General features: G+C 43.8%; 1 protein-coding gene across 23 annotated transcripts in view; it reads left to right on the forward strand.

Annotated features, from left to right (window-relative positions):
* LOC144693263 (coiled-coil domain-containing protein 9-like) overlaps window positions 1-19020 on the forward strand; it is a 273976-nt gene that overhangs the window by 181812 nt on the left and 73144 nt on the right. For 17 of the 23 annotated variants that reach the window (XM_078562955.1, XM_078562963.1, XM_078562980.1 and 14 more), the window contains 2 exons: window positions 9139-9216; window positions 10034-10145. In XM_078562955.1, the coding sequence (XP_078419081.1) occupies window positions 9139-9216; window positions 10034-10145 (190 nt within the window). The remainder of the gene's footprint in view (window positions 1-9138; window positions 9217-10033; window positions 10146-19020) is intronic. The other 6 variants (XM_078562959.1, XM_078562965.1, XM_078562964.1 and 3 more) reach the window with 1 other exon arrangement.

Below are 19020 nucleotides of genomic sequence, written 5' to 3' on the forward strand. Positions count from 1 at the left end.
ATTGGAACAGGAATCAAGCTTTCTTCGAACCTGCCCACTTTTGGTTTTAATGCAGTTGGGAAGAGGGGCGGACGATGGACCTACTTGCGGGACGTGGGATGGTCATTTAAATATTATGAGGCTGCCTGCCTTCATTTTAACTACTGTTCTATTTTTAACCACAGGCCACTGGTTTCCAAAGCCTTGGGAAACTGGGCAGCTGAAAGGAGGCAAGAGAGTTGATTCCATTGCAGCACTGTTTGTGGGCCAGGAGGAGCAGGAATGTTTTCTCCAAGCCCAACAAGCTACCCAGTATTCCCTGACCACCACCATACCGCCTCCCTCCCTAACGATCAGGAGCCAGGCACAACAAAGTCTCACAAACAGCAATGTGATAATGACCAGATAATTCGTTTGTTATGTTGAGGAAGAATAAATACTGGTCAGGACATCAGGGATAAGTCCCTTGCTCTTCTTTGAAATAGTGCTATGGGATCTATTACATCCACCAGAGCAGGAAGATTTGGTTTAACGCCTTACCCAACGCTGTCGTATCTGAGAGTGCAGCACTGTCTCAGATCTGTACTGGACTGTCAGCCTTGATTTTTGTGCTCAAGTAGTGGAGTAGACTTGAACCCGGAAGCTTGTGACTCAGAGGTGGGAGTGCTATCAATGTGTCCATATGCAGCAAGACCTAGGCAACATTCAGGCTTGGGTTGATAAGTGGCAAGTGACATTCGTACCACACAAGTGTCAGGCAATGACCATCTCCAACAATAGAGAATCTAACCATTTCGCCTTGACATTCAATGGCACTACCATCGCTGAGTCCCCCACTATCAACATCCTGGGGATTACCAGTTGATCAGGAACTGAACTGGACAAGTCATATAAATACTGTGGGTACAAGAGCCAGGTCAGAGGCTGGGAATTCTGCGGCAAGTAACTCACCACCTGATTTCCAAAAACCTGTCCAACATCTACAAGGCACACGTCAGGAGTGTGATGGAATACTGTCCACTTGCCTGGATGACTGCAGCTCCAACAACATTCGAGGAGCTCAACACCAACAGGACAAAGCTACCCGATTAATTGGTACCCTATCCACTGTCTTAAACATTCACTTCCTCCACCACCAACATAGTGGCTGCAGTGTGTACCATATGCATGATGCATTTCAGCTTCTCCAACTCACCAAGGCTTCTTCAACAGCACCTTCCAAACCCATGACCTCTACCAACTAAATGGACAAGGGCAGTAGATGAATGGGAACAACACCAGCTGAAAGTGCCCCTCCAAGCCATACACCATCCTGACTTGGAACTATATCGTTCACCGTCTTGGGGTCAAAATCCTGCAACTCCCTTCCTAACAGCACTGTGAGTGTATCTGCACTACATGGACTGCAGAAGTTCAAGAAGGCGGTCATCACCACCTTTTCAAGAGCAATTAGAGATGGGCAACAAATGCTGTCCTAGCCAGTGGTGCCCCACATTCTGTGAAAGAATAGAAGAAACTGAGCCACAACTGACACATGAGGAGTGAATAAATAGTTTCAAAAATGGATATTTAGTTAGGCATTGCTGTTTTAAAGTTTGCATGGGTAAACAGTTCTCTTTTTTTGTAAAAAAAACAAATAAATTGCATCAATAAAATGCAATTGCAACTGAAAAGAAAAAATAAGCCTTGCATTTATACAGTGCTTTTCACAACCACTGGATGTTTCAAAGCGCATTACAGCCAGTGAAAGTTGAATTGTAAAAAATTGATATAATGATTGTATTTATCATTACACAAAACAGCAACACACATACCTGCAAGTCAGAAGTCACAGATGGGAGGAAGAAGGCAACCGTGGAGAACAAGCAGACATGGCTAGAAGTGGGAAATGAGATCAGCAGCATGAATGTGATGCCTTGCTCCTGAATACAGTGTTGGAAGTGATTAAATGACCTGATGAGCTAGGGAAGGTAAGTGACATGCCATGTTCAGGTACAAATCCCCCCACTTTGCCTTCCCTGGCCACCCGCACATCATTCCTCAGACCAGCACAACTTGCATCTCTCTCTCTCTCGCTCGCTCTCTCAAGGTTGCTCCTTGCATTACCATCTGACCAGTCACCACTGACATTCTCCCTCATTGCAATGTCACACTCATACCTTACGGTGACTCTCCAAAGTATCGTCTATCCATCATCTCAGAACATTCCACAGTTCACACTCATAGGTCTCTTCTTTCTCTCCTTGCAGAAGATGACAGTACGGAACACCAGGGAGAGGCAGAGAACCAGGGTGGCCCTCCAGTCATAGCTACCCTGACTGCATAGCTGCAGAGGGCGATATGTTCGAGATAAGACAAGTCTTCACATGTCTGTCCATTGACGGTGGAGAGATGGGGATCTGCCAGCTACATGGTGACATAATTAATTATCAGATGCCACATGGCATACAACACTCCCTGATCCCAATTTGTCAGCCACTGAAATTTGATGATCTACAGAATGATTTAGACCTCTCACCTTGTCAGTTCTAATTCATGTCTATCATGTCCCCCAGGCATCTTCGTGCAGCTGCTGCCAGAGGAGGATGAAGACTACTCAGAGGAGGTCACTCACTCTGAGGATGCACCATCACACGACTAGTATGCACCTGCCAGATCAGATGCACACACCTTGATGAGGCCACCAAGGTAGGTAGCTTGTGTTGTCACATGGTGAAGCGCACATCACAAGTGAACAAGAACAGCTGATGGAGACAAATAACAGCAGTGCAGAATCCTCGTTGGACCTTCCAAGCTCTCGTCAGCTGGATGCAGCTGCTGAACCTCAGAGGTCATCAACAAAGAGGATGATTCTGAAGCAACAGTAGACAATGGGTGGAATTTAATGCTCCCCACACCTGGTGGCGAATTTGGAGGTGGAGACGGGGATTTAATTGGGTGAGAGGATGCTGGCTGGGGATTCCGCTATCTTCCCACCTTCACCTGATTATGGGGCAGGAAGGCTGGTGGAAGGCTTCCTGCCCAGATGGTAATCGAGGCCCTTAACTGGGCAATTAATGCCCACTTAAGAGCCTCACTCTACCAGTGGCAGGCAGGGGAGTTGCCACATAGCCTGACAAACATACTCTTGTTGGTTCAGTGCCTGATGAAGGGACCCTCCAAGCCCCCACCCCATCCCCTCTCCTGCGATCCCTATCCCACCCTCAGTCACCCTTGGCCTGGGGTTCCTCGGTGATCCTGAGCCACTGGTGGGTGTTTTACCAGCAGCTGCCCCCATTCCTGATGCCGTTCCTGCAATGGAGAGTTGCTGGCCTCTGGCTGGCAGCTCTCGAGGGGCAGGATTTCCACGCTGAGGACCTTATACCTGGGGAAGGACCAATGGTATCCACTGATAGGCACTTCATATATCAGGCCTTCTCCAATAGAGGCGATGTAGGGCTCTTGTCGGGCTCTCTAGATGGCAGGCGAGATTCTGTCATCTGGATTAAATTCTGCCCAATGCATGAGATTCTGTCAGCCTTTCCATAGGCAATGCGCGCAAATTAAGAGAGATTGGAGGAGTTTATCTCTGCTGTGCTTGCCATTATGTTTCAGGCCTTCACACTGATATTTATGCTCCTGAAGATAAGGACCAACTGCATGGAGCATCAGTCATCAACCAAGTGTATGCTTGCCCTGACCAATGGCTACACACTCAGTCTTCAACTTTAAATAGGGTGGAGGAATGCCTTGCCTTGACTGCTCAGCTCCTCACTGAAGTGCAGCAGAGTGTTCTCGAGCTCTTGGTTAGCAGGGAAGCGTGAATGGGCCATGAAAGGGAAGATAGGGAAAGGCCACATGGAAGTGGAGACTCTGTTCAAAGCGCTTCCACTTTTGGTTCCTTACTCCTGCCTCAGTGAGCCCTGCGTGCCACCTCCTGCCCTGTGGCTGAATCTGCTCCTGCACAAGTGCAGATGGAGCAGTCTTTGCTCTCATGGGTTCCAAAGTCCAGAGAAAATCAACCAAAAGCACCTGAGCAGTCAGAGCAGGGGAATGACCAACCTGCCTCTAGCTCTGCTGAAACCTCAGGTTTATACCTATTGTGAGAGATAGGAAAAGGAAGATAATGGATTTGTAGTGTCACAAGGGTGATCGTTTGGATATTTAAAACTTTGTTAAATTGTCACATTCCTGTTCAATGTGTATCGAGCATAAACTTTATTTCAAGGCTCCCATTATCTCATCCTCCCCATTGTTGCCCACCATGTGACCTCCTACCTGTGTAAAATGGTATGGCGAATTAAAGGCAAGCAATGGGTATCCGTGAGAGGTATGGACGATTGACTGGACGGCTTTGTGATGGGAGCTGAAGGTGGTGGTGGGGGTGGGGAGGCGGTGCGGCGGTAGTGGGGGTGCATAGTAGTTCAGAATTTGTGTGCCAGTGGCTCCACTGCCTCAGATTAGCTAAAGTATGCCTGCATTCATCTGTCTAAGGCACCTCTCACAGCTAAGGGAGAGGCTGCAATTGTCCATGCCACATCAGACACCTGCTTCTCTTCCACCTGCTCATCCTTCTCCGAAGATGCAGAGCAGATATCACTTACCTCTACCTGCAGCTCCAGTCCCCTCTGCTGCATGATGTTGTTCAATTGTATCACTGCCATTTTGGAAACCCTTGCTGTGCCCACTGAAGGGTGCTCCAGAGCTGTCCTGACACCTGAATTTAATCTTTAGCATTTCAGTGGCTTGTTCAATGACCACTCTTGTGCTTATGTGGCTTTGGTTGTACTTTTTCTGGGCATCAATGGTAGGGCACCTCACAGTTGTCAACAGCCATGTCCCTAGAGGGCAGCACTTGTCTCCAAGAAGCCATCCACAGATTCTGTTTGATGGTACAAAGATCTGTGACAAATTTGATGTCAAATGAAGACATCCTGGCAGTGTCCTGGGTATCTTGTGCAGACATACATGATGTTTCCGTGATTACATATCAGCTGAACATTAATAGAATGGGATGCAGTTGATGAATACTGTTGGGTTCTTTGAAGGCGGCTTGGTCGGCAAGTGTACAATCTATTACCCCCTGCACCTGTAGGAATCCGGCTGGAGCAGCAGATCTGAGGGCCATCTCATTCAGTTTGGACTCCTAAATAGCAAAGTGGGTGTAGGTGGCTGCCCTTCGAAACACCATCCAGGACAAAGCAACCTGCTTGATTGACACCCCAACAACAAACATTCACTCCCTCCACCATCGACGCACAGTAGCAGCAGTGTGCACCATCTACAAGATGCACTGCAGGAACTCAGCAAGGCTTCTTAGACAGCACCTTACAAATCTACGACTGCTACCATCTAGAAGGACAATGGCAGCAGACACATGGGAACACCAACACCTGGAAGTTCCCCTTAAAGCCACTCACCATCCTGACTTGGAAATATATTGCCATTCCTTCACTGTCGCTGGGTCAAAATCCTGGAACCCCCCACCACCCCAACAGCGCTGTGGGTGGATCTACACTGCATAGTCTGCAACGGTTCAAGAAGGCAGCTCACCACCACCTTCTCAAAGGCAATTAGGGGTGGCAATAAATGCTGGCCTAGCCAGTGACGCCCACATCCCATAAATGAATGAAAAAGACATGATATTGGTCACCTAGGAGTTGCACTTGTTTAGAGCTGATGGGATTGTACAGATGCCACCAGCAGATCCTTGGAAAGAGCCAGAGGCAAAGAAATTCAGGGCTATTGTGACCTTTATGGTACTGGCAATGCATGCCCACCTGGTCCATTTGGCAGGAGGTCATGTTTCAGGAGAATGCAAATGCCAGGGACAAACTAACTAGAAAGTCTGAGCCTCCTGAGGCACTGCTATCCAGTCACATCCAATAAGCTGATCCTCTGCCTGTTCTAGGGGTTTCACCTCCTGCGAGTTGGAGCTCTCTGTTCATCCCCACTGTTCTGTGGAGCAGCAGATGGTTGAGGAGAAGGCTGCTGGTTTTGCACCTCCTGTTCCTCATCTGAGGTCCAAGGGAGAGCTGTATATGTATCTCCCTTGCTGTTGAGAAGGCTTACAGCTCGGAAGTGCAGATCAAAGAGCTCCAAGGTAGCAGAAATAACCTCCAGAGTTGGAAATCACCTCCAAAGCATTGAAAGCACAACCTTGGAACGAGTCCTGTGAGCAAAACCCTTTCACGGAGACAAAGGAGCAGTTGTCATACCTCAGTATTTAAAGGCTTTCTTGTCTGTCAGTTGCTCAGCCCCATCAATCCCTGCTATCCTGCCACCTTGTTTTACCTGGTGAGTTCCAGGAAGCCTAGGAAACCGATGTACTGAAAGTTAAAAATAGAATCCAGGGTTAAATCCCCACCCAATTGCTTTTTACATGCACAAACATTAGACATGCCTGTCCATGGGAGTTTTCCATGTACTGATAAACATGCTGAAATGCAGAAGTCAGCGGGTGCCTGTCAGCTTCCTGACTCGCCAAAATTTATTGCTGTCGACCTACTGCCTGCACAGACGCTCATCCACCCATGCTGGCAAGTTAAAATGCCCCCCCTAGTGTGAGTTGAGTACTGAGGGCTGGCCTCAATAAGGGGAAAAGTGGTAGATAAGATGCAACGTAATATGAGAGAGAAGAGCAGGCAGAGAGAGTGATGATATAAGAAACTTAGGTTCTATATATGACTTGAGTTGATTTTCAGTGGGCTGGTAAAGGGAAGAAATGTGTAAAGTGTAATCAGGAAGTGCACTTTTCAAGAATGTGAGTTAAGAACTAACGGGCAGTAGAATCAAGGAGCAGGAGAGAGCAGTGCAAATAAAAGGGACAGAGATGGTGGCAAAGAACATTGTGCAGTGAATGGAGGAACAGGGACAATTGTGGAGTGCCATAAATGAGTATTAAGAAATGTAGAATAAACCAGAGACTGAGACTAGAGGCCTTTACCTGAGTAAGGCTGAGACCTGAACTAGAGGCCAGGAGACTCAGTACTTCAGCATTGGAGTAATGCTTCGTCAACATTTACAAAGTATGACAATAGGAAGGTAAAAGCAAAATACTGCGGATGCTGGAAATCTGAAACAAAAACAAAAATAGCTGGAAAAACTCAGCAGGTCTGACAGCATCTGCGGAGAGGAATACAGTTAACGTTTCGAGTCCGTATGACTCTTCATCAGAACTAAGGAAAAATAGAAATGAGATGAAATATAAGCTGGTTGAGGGGGGTGGGACAGGTAGAGCTGGATAGAGGGCCAGTGGTAGGTGGAGGCAAAGAAGAGATTGCCAGAGATATCATAGACAAAAGGACAAAGGGGTGATATTAGCTATGGAATGTGCTAATGGTGACATTGAGGATAGAAAGCAGGACGAGCAAGTGACAAGTAGCCAAGTTTGTTTCTGGAGTGTGAAAATGTGTGGCGTATGCAAAACTTTTAATGTATAGCTATGATCTTGTTTACTCTAGAAATTAAATTTTGTAATTTTAAGTTGGTTTGGTAAAAGAGGGAGAACTGACTGGGCAGAATCCTTTACTCTCTAAATGTTACTATTATTATTGGCTTCCGTCCGTCTCGGGAGATGATGGACTGCACCCAGGGTGTATGAAACTTCTGTTGTGGTTGTGAGGCAGTGTTATGATTTGCAGCCCCTTCCACAGCTGGCACAGGTGAATAGCGTTGGCCTGACATCGACTGATGTTTTTTCCTTCTGGCAGGCTCTCTTTCCTGCCATCTGATCATTTATTTTCTCCTCTGCTTTTTCCACGCCAGTCCTGACTGCTGGCCTCTAGCTACTCAAGCGAGGACTTCCCATGCATCGACTATGATCCCTTTCAGCTTGAAGACATCCTTGTATCACAGATGTGGGCAACCTGTTGGTCTCATGCCGGTAGCAAGCTTGCCATAGAGCATGTCTTTGATAATGGAGCCTTCATCCATTTGGCTCACGTGACCCAGCCATTGGAGTCACCGCTAACTCGAGGGCAAACATTCTGGGGATTCCTGCACACTGGTGTACTTCCTTTTTCAGCACTGTCTTGCCAGGAGATGCCCACCAGCCAGAGGCTGTGGAGGTAGAAGCTGTTGCCACTTTTCTTGGCTTACATAAGCTGTCCATGCCTCATTACTGTAAAGAATGGTGCTGAGAACACAAGCCTTCATCTTTGTATTTTCAATTAGTTTGCTGTTGGTCCACACTCAACTTCTCAACTTTGGCATGACAGATGAGACCTTGGCAATCCTGGTACTGATTTTGGCATCAAGGGACAGGTTGCTATTAATTGTTGCTCCAAGGTATGTGAAGCTGTCGATGACGCCCTCACTCTGGAGGTCGATGTTGATGGAAGGTGGAGTCTCTATGTCCTGGCCCATAACTTTGGTCTTCTTGGCACTAATTGTCAGTCCAAACTCCTTGCAGGCCCGGGAGAACCGATCTACAAGCTTTTGCAAGTGATCTTCAATGTGGGGTGCCAGTGCAGTGTTATCAGCAAGCAGCAATTCACAAACCATGACATTCCGCACTTGGTCTTGGCGTGCAGTATTTCCAAGTTGAACAGCTTGTCGTCAGTGCTGGCATGCGGGCAGACACCCTCATTTGAGTCGCCAAAAGCGTACAATACTGGAAAATATGCCAAAGAGTTGGCACCAGGACGCAGCCCTGCTTTAACCTGTTGCTGATCTTGAAAGCCTCCATTGATGCTCCATTGTAATTATTGAAACTGTGCATATTCTCATGGAAAGAAGAAATTATGCCCAGGTGTCCAAGCGGGCAGCCTATTTTCCACAGCTGCTTACAGATTCCACCTCTACTGATGAGGTCGAAGGCCTTGGTGAGGCCTATGAAAGCAATGTGTGAAATAGCTATGTAGATCAGAAAAGGTCATGGCGCAGTACTTGGACTAGTTAGTACCTTTAGAACTGTACAATATCCTTAGTCTTTGGGCAGAAACTTTGTTCCCTTCCAGCTAAGTTAGCAGGGGAATCTTCTGCTGATTCCAAAATTACTGTTGTATTCAAAATATTTTTGAAAAATTGTTCTGAAAATATAATCTTCTATGAAGTATTGCCATGCTTAAAGATTGCCAAAATAGAATCTAATGAGGATTATCTGTCATTTGGCTGGTAGAAAAAGTGGTAAAAGTCAAAATGAATTATTCCTGAATTTGGCATTGTTGTATTTTGCAGTGGGCAGCACAATCAATGCACAGACATATGCACTTTTTGCTTTGGTAGGGAGACACTACATTGGGCTAAGGAGCCTTGGTGAGTTTCTGCAGTGATCTTGTAGATGGTACATACTGTTGCCACTGTTTGTTGGTGGTGGAGAGAGTGAATGTTTGTGATATTGGTGCCAATGAAGCTGGCTGCTTTGTCCTGGATGGTGTCAAGCTTGTTGAGTGTTGTTGGACTCATCCGCGCATGTGAAGAATATTCCATCACACCCCTGACTTGTGCCTTATAGATGGTGGACAGGCTTTGGGGTGTCTGGAGGTGAGTTATCTGCTGCAGGATTCCTAGCCTTTGACCTGCTCTTGTAGCTCTTGTAGTATTTATATGGCTAGTCCAGTTGAGTTTCTGGTCAATGGTAACCCCCAGGATGTTGTTAGTGGGGTTTTCAGCGATGGTAATGCCACTGAATGTCAAGGGGCAATGGTTAGATTCTCTCTTGCTGGAGATGATCATTGCCTGGCACTTGTGTGGCGCGAATATTACTTGCATGCAGCAAGACCTGGACAACATCCAGGTTTTGGCTGACAAGTGTCAAGTAACATTTGTGCCACATAAGTGTGGGACAGTGACCATGGTGATATTCCATACAATATGATGCTTTTGATTTTCATGCCGAAAGTTAACATCGTTTTTATAAGAACGCATTTTATTTTAAAGTTGCTTGCAAATCCTATTGACATAGTTGGAGAATATTCTCTTGTGTATGCATGTGAAAAATAGTGTCTTTCATCACATTTCCTAAAGGAATTTAAACCCACAATGAAAACTGTTCCCCAAAAAACACTTTAAAATAGTTTTGAAGTATTTTCCATTTGATGCTATTCCTTAAATATACCCTACTGCGTTTCAGATGATGGAAATCATTCCGACAAGACCAAAGAAGTGTTTCCGTGGTCTGAAGCTACAGATAGCAGTAAATCAAAGGGCAAAGACAGACTGACTGGAAGAGCCAGAAGCTTTAAGTAAGTGTAAGGGGGAAAGGGTCGTGACTGTATTCTGTTGGGAAATTCACCATTGTTTTCGATATACAGCATGAAGCTTTTGGAACTTCTTGCTAATGAAGTTAACATCATATATGCCAGGTTTTTAAAGGGGTAGATTGGCCTGGAACATTTTCCAATACTGATCAAGAACCCTTTGCTGGTACAGGAAACATATGCCCAGACAACATATAGGTGATTGACCTTTCAACATTTATTTTTAATTACCAAAAACTGGTCGTACTCCGACTTGGGAATCTAATATGTAACATTTTAGAAATTGGATTTTATCTTCTAAATATTATGAAGTATAGATATCATGGCAAAAGTTGGCCAAATGTGACACCAAGTAATGCAAGTAAAACTGAAGTTAGTAGGGATCAAGAGAAAAACTTGCCTGTGGCTGGAGTTACACCTGACACGTTTATAGCTGTGTTTGTTAAAGGTCACTTATTTCAGGCCACAGGATATTGCTGCAGGAATTCCTCAGGGCAGCATCTTCGGTCCAAATATCTTTCCATCATACAGTCAGAAGTGGAGCTGTTCTCTGCTCAATGTTCTGCTCAGTTTGCAAATCCTCAGATAATGAAGCTGTCCATGCCTGCATTTTTTTTAATTCATTGATGGGATGTGGGCGTCACTGGCTAGGCCAGCATTTATTGCCCATCCCTAAATGCCCTTGAAGGTGGTGGTGAGCTGCCTTCTTGAACCACTGTAGTCCATGTGGTGTAGGTATACCCATGGTGCTGTTAGAGAGGGAGTTCAAGGATTTTGACCCAGTGACAGTGAAGGAACGGCGATATATTTCCAAGTCAGCATAGTGAGTGGCTTGGAGGGGAACTTCCAGATGGTGGTGTTCCCATGTATCTGCTTCCCTTGTCCTTCTAAATGGTACCGGTCATGGGTTTGGAAGGTGCTGCCTAAGGAGCCTTGGTGAGTTTCTGAAGTGATCTTGTAGATGGTGCATACTGCTACCACTGTTTGACGGCGGTGGAGGGAGTGAATGTTTGTGATATTGGTGCCAATGAAGCCAGCTGCTTTGCCCTGGATGGTGTCAAGCTTGTTGAGTGTTGTTGGAGCTGCATTCATCCGCGCAAGTGGAGAATATTCCATCACACTACTGACTTGTGCCTTGTAGATGGTGGACAGGCTTTGGGGTGTCTGGAGGTGAGTTACTCGCTGCAGGATTCCTAGCCTTTGACCTGCTCTTATAGCCACAGTATTTATATGGCTAGTCCAGTTGAGTTTCTGGTCAATGGTAACCCCTAGAATGTTGTTAGTGAGGTTTTCAGCGATGGTAATGCCACTGAATGTCAAGGGGCGATGGTTAGATTCTCTCTTGCTGGAGATGGTCATTGCCTGGCACTTGTGTGGCGCGAATGTTACATGCATGCAGCAAGATCTGGACAACATCCAGGTTTTGGCTGACAAGTGTCAAGTAACATTTGTGCCACACAAGTGTGGGACAGTGACCATCTGCAACAAGAGAAAATCTAATCACCTCCCCATGACAATGGCATTCCCATCCCTGAATCCCTTGCCACCAGTGTTCTTGAGGTCACATTGACGAGAAACCTGATTGTAAATGCCATATCCACCAGAGACTTGGTATTCTGCAGTTCATGGCTTACTTCCAGAATCCCAAAAGCTCCTCCACCCTTGAAGGTGGGATAGTTACTGGCTGGATCTCCCTCCACACTGAGGGCACATGCTCCAGCTAAATTCTTTCCTGTTGGGAGCAGAGAAAATAAATTGAGCTAAGAGCATGCTGTTCTCACTTACCTTGTTACCTGATGCCATTGAAGAAGTTTATCATTAGTTTAGCTATAGTTGATGTATAACCTGTGAAGACTAGGGGATCTGCAGAGAAAATGATGTAACTTGCATTTGAAACCTCTCATTGCCATCAAAAACAAGTTAGGTTTTCAAAATAATCATGTCTGTACAATGCTCAATGAAGTTGAATTTGATTTGAAAGAGCATGACAAAATTTAATTGGCTAGGATCTAAATAGGTCCCAATTGTAAACACTGGCTTGACCCCAGGTTGATCAGTTTTTGTGTATGCAATGAGTGGAACCCATAGCTTAAATTCCCAGATTAAAATAATTAGTCCATTGAAATCCCCTCACGGTTTAAGTATCCAATCTGTATCATGTTGATAATTTATCCTGGAATTAGATATTTTTGCTGAACCCAAGGTCAAAATAAATTAAATCCCAGTTTTCTAATTGTACCAAAGCCACATAAAACTTTCCTTCCCATCTTGTAAAAGAACAAAGCATAAAAATAGCATCCTTGGTTGTTGTGGAAAAAGATTAAGAAAGCATAGCCAGCTTTGGTAACTGCATGTGATATTCACTGTGAGAGATAGATCAAAATTTATGGTGTGGAGTTTTGCCCAAGAGTGCATGTTGGGAAGTTGTGGATGTACCTGCCATGGCATTAAGAGGCTCCACATCAGGCGTGCATGTCTGTAAACTATGTACTGGTTAGTACATAAGAACATAAGAAATAGGAGCAGGAGTAGGCCATTCGGCCCCTCAAGCCTGCCCCGCCATTAAAATCATGGCTGATCTGCCCCAAGCCTCAACTCCTCTTTCATGCCAGCTCCTTGTAGCCCTCGGCTCCCTGATATTTATCTAGCCTCCACAACTCTCTGGGGTAGAGAATTCCAGACATTCTCTAACCTCTGGCAGAAGAAATTCCTCCGCATCTCAGTTTTAAATGATTGCCCCCTTATTCTGTAACTATGTCCCCTAGTTTGAGATTCCCCCACTAGTGGAAACATCTCAACAGCTGCCCTGTCAAGCCCCCTCAGAATCTTGCACGTTTCAATAAGATCACCCCTCATTCTTATAAACTCTAATGAATAAAGGCCTAACTTGTTTAACTACTCTTGATAAGTCAACCCTTTCATCCCAGGAATCAGCCTAGTGAATCTCTTTTGAACTGCCTCCAATACCAGTATACCCCTTCTTAAATACAGGGACCAAAATTGTACACAGTACTCCAGGTGCAGCCTCACCAACACCCTGTACAGTTGTAACAAGACTTCTCTATTTTTAAACTCCAACTCCCTTGCAATACAGGCCAAAATTCCATTTGCTTTCTTAGTTACTTGCTGCACCTGCATGCTAACTTTTGTGTTTCATGCACAAGAACACCCAGATCCCTCTGTGCTGCACTTTTTTGGAGTCTTTCTTTCCATTTAAATAATAGTCTGCCTTTTGATTCTTCCTACCAAAGTGCATGACCTCACACTTTCCTGCATTAAACTCCATCTGCCAAGATTTTGCCCACTCACTCAACCTATCTATATGCCCTTGCAGATTCCTTATGTCCTCATCACAACATGCCCTCCCACCTATTTTCGTATCGTCAGCAAATTTGGATACATTACACTCTGCCCCTCCTCCAAGTCATTAATATAGATAGTAAATAATTGAGGCCCTAGGACCGATCCTTGTGGCACCCAACAAGTTACGTCTTTCCAACCCGAAAAAGACCCATTAATCCCGACTCTGTCTTCTGTGTGTTAACCAATCCTCAATCCATGCTAATACATTGCCCCCTATACCGTGAGCTCCTATCCTGTGCAATAACCTTTTATGTGGCACCTTACCGAATGCCTTCTGGAAATATATAAACATGAGAAGAACATGATGAAATATATAAACATGAGCTAGAAATCTTGGGAATGTAAATTTTTCAATCCTTGTGTATTTTAATGGGTGCCAGATTGTGGGACACTGGTTTTCCAGTAGGCAAGGCTGTATTCATAAATTTATATTTAAAGGTTCAGTCATTTAGGAATAGTATGAGCTGTTAACACTGTTAGGATATTTAGTACATGGATCATTAATGATTAGAGCTATGATATTCACATTGACTGGGTTGGAATTCATGTGTATGATTTATAGCAATTGGTTTGCCCATATAGAAAGTTAGTAAGTGCTGCGACTTTGAATAAGCATATCAATTGATGCCAAATAGTGGGTAGTTCTGTCCTATAGACTGATGGTCAGGGATTGAAGAGAAAGAAGAGAAATTTCACCAGTGCACAATTCTGTTGCATTCACCTTTGAAGCCATGCTCCATATACAACATTTCAAGATGCAGGAATTTTCCAGAAAATTTCCCTCCTTCCTAAACAATCGACACCAAAACCACATGTAGCAGTCTTATCACCATGTTGGTGAAGATTGGCTAACTAGGCAAAAACCAGGGCTTGAACCTGCAGGTCTCCTGATCTGTATAATTCAGCTATGCGTTGCCTTTTTGGAACTTGATTGTGTTCGTTTAATCTAGGTTAATTTTGCTCTCTACATTGTTAATAGCAACAATGATAATGTAAGAGAAAAAACTTTTAAAATCACAGAAGAAAGATTGTTCAGATTAATCAATTTGTTTAAATGGTTTTATGTATGTACATGCACACTCTTGACACAATTCCCATTTTAATGTAAGAACTGTTTGTTGGGTTAATGTGTGAATGTGCTGAAGAAATAATATAGATTTGTTTCATGTTGATTAAGGTGCCCTTGCTTCTACCAGTTAGATTTTCCTCACGGTGTGACGTAGGTTTATTCTGTTGTATTACAAAATGTTAGGTCTTTCTACTTGTTTCCCAAAAATATACTCAATTCATAAAATTTGTAAATGTACATTACGTAACAGTTCAAATTTAACATTATGTGAAGTGCAGTACAGACCAGTTACTTTCAATACAGTATATAGCACTCTGAGCTGCCTCACTATGTTTACATTTACAGGTTATATTTACAATATTCAGTTCATGTCAACCATAAACCCGAGGGAGTTTGCACTGTTTCCAGCCCCTCTGTATACTATGGCAGGAGGGCCTTAGACTGTGGCCTTTCCCCATTGAGCCTTTCAGGTGGTGCCCTCAGCACGTAGTCCTGGACCTCGGAATGTGCCACTCATCATCCATTACAGACCAGGCTTTGACCTGAGTACCTCCTTGTCCTGGGATTGTCACCGCTCTTATGCCCGCACCCTTCCTGTTGAACTCGGTAAAAGGTTTGACGCAGCACACGAACTGTGTCGCTTTCCAACAGATACTTAACTGGTCAGTAGCGGGCCTTCCTGGGATTAGGACCCCCGGGGCGGAAATCACCACACCCACACTCACCCACCCACCCAAAGCTGCCAGCCAATCAGGCCATCAGCTCTCCATTGTCCATCAGCGCCATCAGGAGTGATGGCAGCTGCCAGTAATACACACCCACCATAGGTCTAGGATCGTCAATGGGCCAGGGTTGCAGAGAGAGCCCGCACCCCAGCTGGAGAGGGGGGAAGAGGGTCAGAAGAAAGGAAAGGGGGCAGGCTCCTTGCAGGCCCACATATTCCCGATGTCTGGTCCCTAGAACAGGTGCTGAGTACCTTTGAATGAGGGACCTTGCCCCGCCCCCACCACCACCACCACTGGGAGCCCTTGCTTTTTCGGGCTTTCCACATGGCGATTCCAGCAGTAGTGGGATGAGGCCCTTAGTTGTATACCAGAAATAGAGGGTAACCTAAGTGCTCAAAAGTGTAAGGAAATTAAAGTAATTAATATCAGCAGAGAAAAAGCACTGGAGTAACATAAGGGACTAAAAATCCCCAGGACCTGATGGTCTACATCCTAGGGTTTTGAAAAGCTGCAGAGATGGTGGACACACTGGTTCTGATTTACCAAAATTCCCTCGATTCTAGAATTGTCCCAGCAGATTGGAAGTTAGCAAATGTAACTCTGCTATTCAAGAAAGAAGGCAGAGAGAAAACTCGGAATTACAGACCAGTTAGCCTGACATCAGTCGTTAGCAAAGTGCTTGATTCTACTATTAAGGAAGCCTTAACAATGCACTTTGAAAATCATAGAATGATCAGACAAAGTCAACAGGGTTTTACAAAAGGGAAATTGTGTTTGACAAATTTATTAGAGATTTTTGAGGATGTGACTAGTAGAGTAGATGAAGGGGAACAAGTAGGTGTTGTATACCTGGATTTCCAAAAGGCATTCGATAAGGTGCTACACATAAGGTTAATAGGCAAGATAAGGACTCATGGAGTTGGAATTAATATATTAGCATGGATGGAGGATTAGTTAATGGACACAAAGCAGAGTAGGCATAAGCTGGGCATTTTCAAGTTGGCAGGCTGTAACTAGTAGAGTGTGGTAAGGATCAGTGCTGAGGCCTCAGTATTTACAATCTATATTAGTGATTTGGACGAAGAGACAGAGTATATATCTAAGTTTTCTGATGGTACAAAGCTAGGTGGAAATGTGAGGTGGACACAAGCTGCAAAACAGGGATCAAAATAATTTTTTTTTCGAGGGCTGCTCTTGAGATTTTCTTGAGGGCTACTTTTTATTTTTTGGAGGATACCTTTTGGTGTTCAAGCTTTTTCATTCTCATTAACTCCTTTATTAGTGCTGACAAACAGAAAACATTATCAACAATAGTGCTAATTGATTTTTAGCAAAGCATTTGACCATGTAGATCATAACATTGCAATGAGCAACCTTCAATTAGGAGCGAGTCCATCATGTACTTCCATTTGGATATCACTGATTCCAAGGGTCCTACAAGGAACCAAATTAGGTCCTATTATATTTTTAGCCATCATAGGCAATGCCTGTATTAATATCACCACACCTATTCATTGCTATAAATATGTGGATAACCTGACCCTCTTGGAGTGTCGTAATCAAGGCGACGTATATTGCATGAAAGGGGCAATAACTTCGCTGAATGAGTGGGCAACGGTGAATCACATGAGATTGAACCCCCAAAAGTGCAACACTGAAATTCTGTTTCATGCGCAGCCCTCCTGATTTCACTCTCCCCTCCGCAATCAACTTCGACAGCGCTGAGATTGCGCAACAAGTGTGCATTAAACTATTAGGAATCTACATTCAAAATGATCGCAAATGGGATTACCAAGGGTAAAATTTTTAGCTCAGCGGGCGGGCTGTTTGGAATGCTAGACTTGTCAAAAAGCATATGAACAAGTTTGAAAGCTTTCAGAAACGAGCACTGAAACTGATCCTACCATACCAAAGCTACCCTGACACAATCAAGCAACTGAATATGTGTTCCTTGCTGAAAGATGGAAAAAGCTCTGTCTGGACTTCACTAGAAAACTCTTGAATCCCACCTCCCATTACCAGAACCTATCACTGGCCCCCTATCGAGCTCTCCTGTCCCACCCCCTTCTACCAGCTTATATTTCATCTCATTTCTATATGTCTTAGTTCTGATGAAGGGTGATATGGACTCGAAACGTCAACTGTATCCCTCTCCGCAGATGTTGTCAGACCTGCTGAGTTTTTCCAGGTATTTTTGTTTTTGTTCTAGATTTCCAGCATCTGCAGTATTTTGCTTTTATATAAGAGCAGTTCTTTTTAGGTCACTGTGACGTGGATTACAACTAGTTGATAAATTATTTAAATCAGACAAGGTGAACATGGACTAGGTTTATACACAAACCTTACACCCACTGAATTTAATTATATTTGACAGTCTAATCACTTTACAGTTATTTCTCTGGTGCATTGAGTATCTTGTCTGAAAGAAGTTTTGAATTTCTAATGCAGCAAGATTATAATGGTTGCCTTTGAAAGAAGGATTATATTAACCGCATGTCACTTTTTTCTATAAGAAGAGTTGACTTTAGCTCAGTCTTCCTTTTCCCCTTCCAGAAAATGACTCCTTTGTTTTCCCAAAGGGCGTACAGGGCATTTCTTAGTAATCAGCTTGAGTTTTTAAAAATCCTGAAAAAAGTCTAAATTAAAACACTTTTTAATGATATACAAAGTTGAAGGTAATTACTCTATGACATATTAAATCTCTTATGTGGTGCCCAATTCCTGTCCATAAGCCTTACTTTCTGTTATGATTTTAAGCTTCTTTTAATGTTGCAATTGCACTGAAAATCCTGTCAATATTGTCACACTGACAGGAACAGTGGGAGCAGGTAGCTTTGCTTAAAAATATTGTTTCCGCGCTGATTTTTTTCAAAGAAAATGCTATGTCTGATGTCCAGCATTTTGGCTATAAAATTTTCCCTGCCAGTTCCTTATAATGGCTCTACTGCTCAGGCCTTACTCCCAGTGACATACCACTCCAGAGAGCAGTAGTTAAAAGAATTTATGAATCATAGTCCTGTTTTGCTGGCTACGTTCCCAAGAAAAGGATTATATAAAATAGATTACAAAATCAAGTTATTTACCTGGCCATCCTCTTCAGACCCCAATTATGGCTAAAACAAAAAATAATTTTAAAATGTTCCCTGTCCTTCTCCCATTGGTAATACAAATTAATTCATACATTTCTTGATTCCCCCTCTCCTCTGAATTATTCATTAATTTGAAAATATTCCTGACTTTACTCTAAAGATCTCACTGCTGGCTGCACCTGTGAAATTTTTTTCAAGAAATCTCAGCAGCGCTGTTGCATATAGTTAACTTAAAAATCTCTGCTGCTGCTGTGTAAATTAATGTAATACTCCTTGGCTCAACTCCTGCCTGGTCCATAATTAATTTAATAATGTCTGTTGCTGTTATTTCATTGAATGCATTTTTGAGGAACCGTTTTGTATATGTCTTTCTATTTGATAATTGCTGTTGGATAAAATGTCCACTTTTATTTTGTAAATTTATGCAAGCATGTTGGATTAAATAGCTGGCCCATTACAATCAAACAGACACTACTTGTATTTAATACATTTTGCGGGAACTCCACTGTACAAATAGCTCCTACATTTGTATTTAAATTTTAGCATATTCGTAACAGCAACATGATGGGCAATTGACTTGGGTACAGCATGCACCTCCTGTGCTTTCAGAAAGT

This window comes from Cetorhinus maximus, chromosome 18 (genome assembly GCF_964194155.1).
Source record: "Cetorhinus maximus chromosome 18, sCetMax3.hap1.1, whole genome shotgun sequence".
Classification (NCBI taxonomy): Eukaryota; Metazoa; Chordata; class Chondrichthyes; order Lamniformes; family Cetorhinidae; genus Cetorhinus; species Cetorhinus maximus.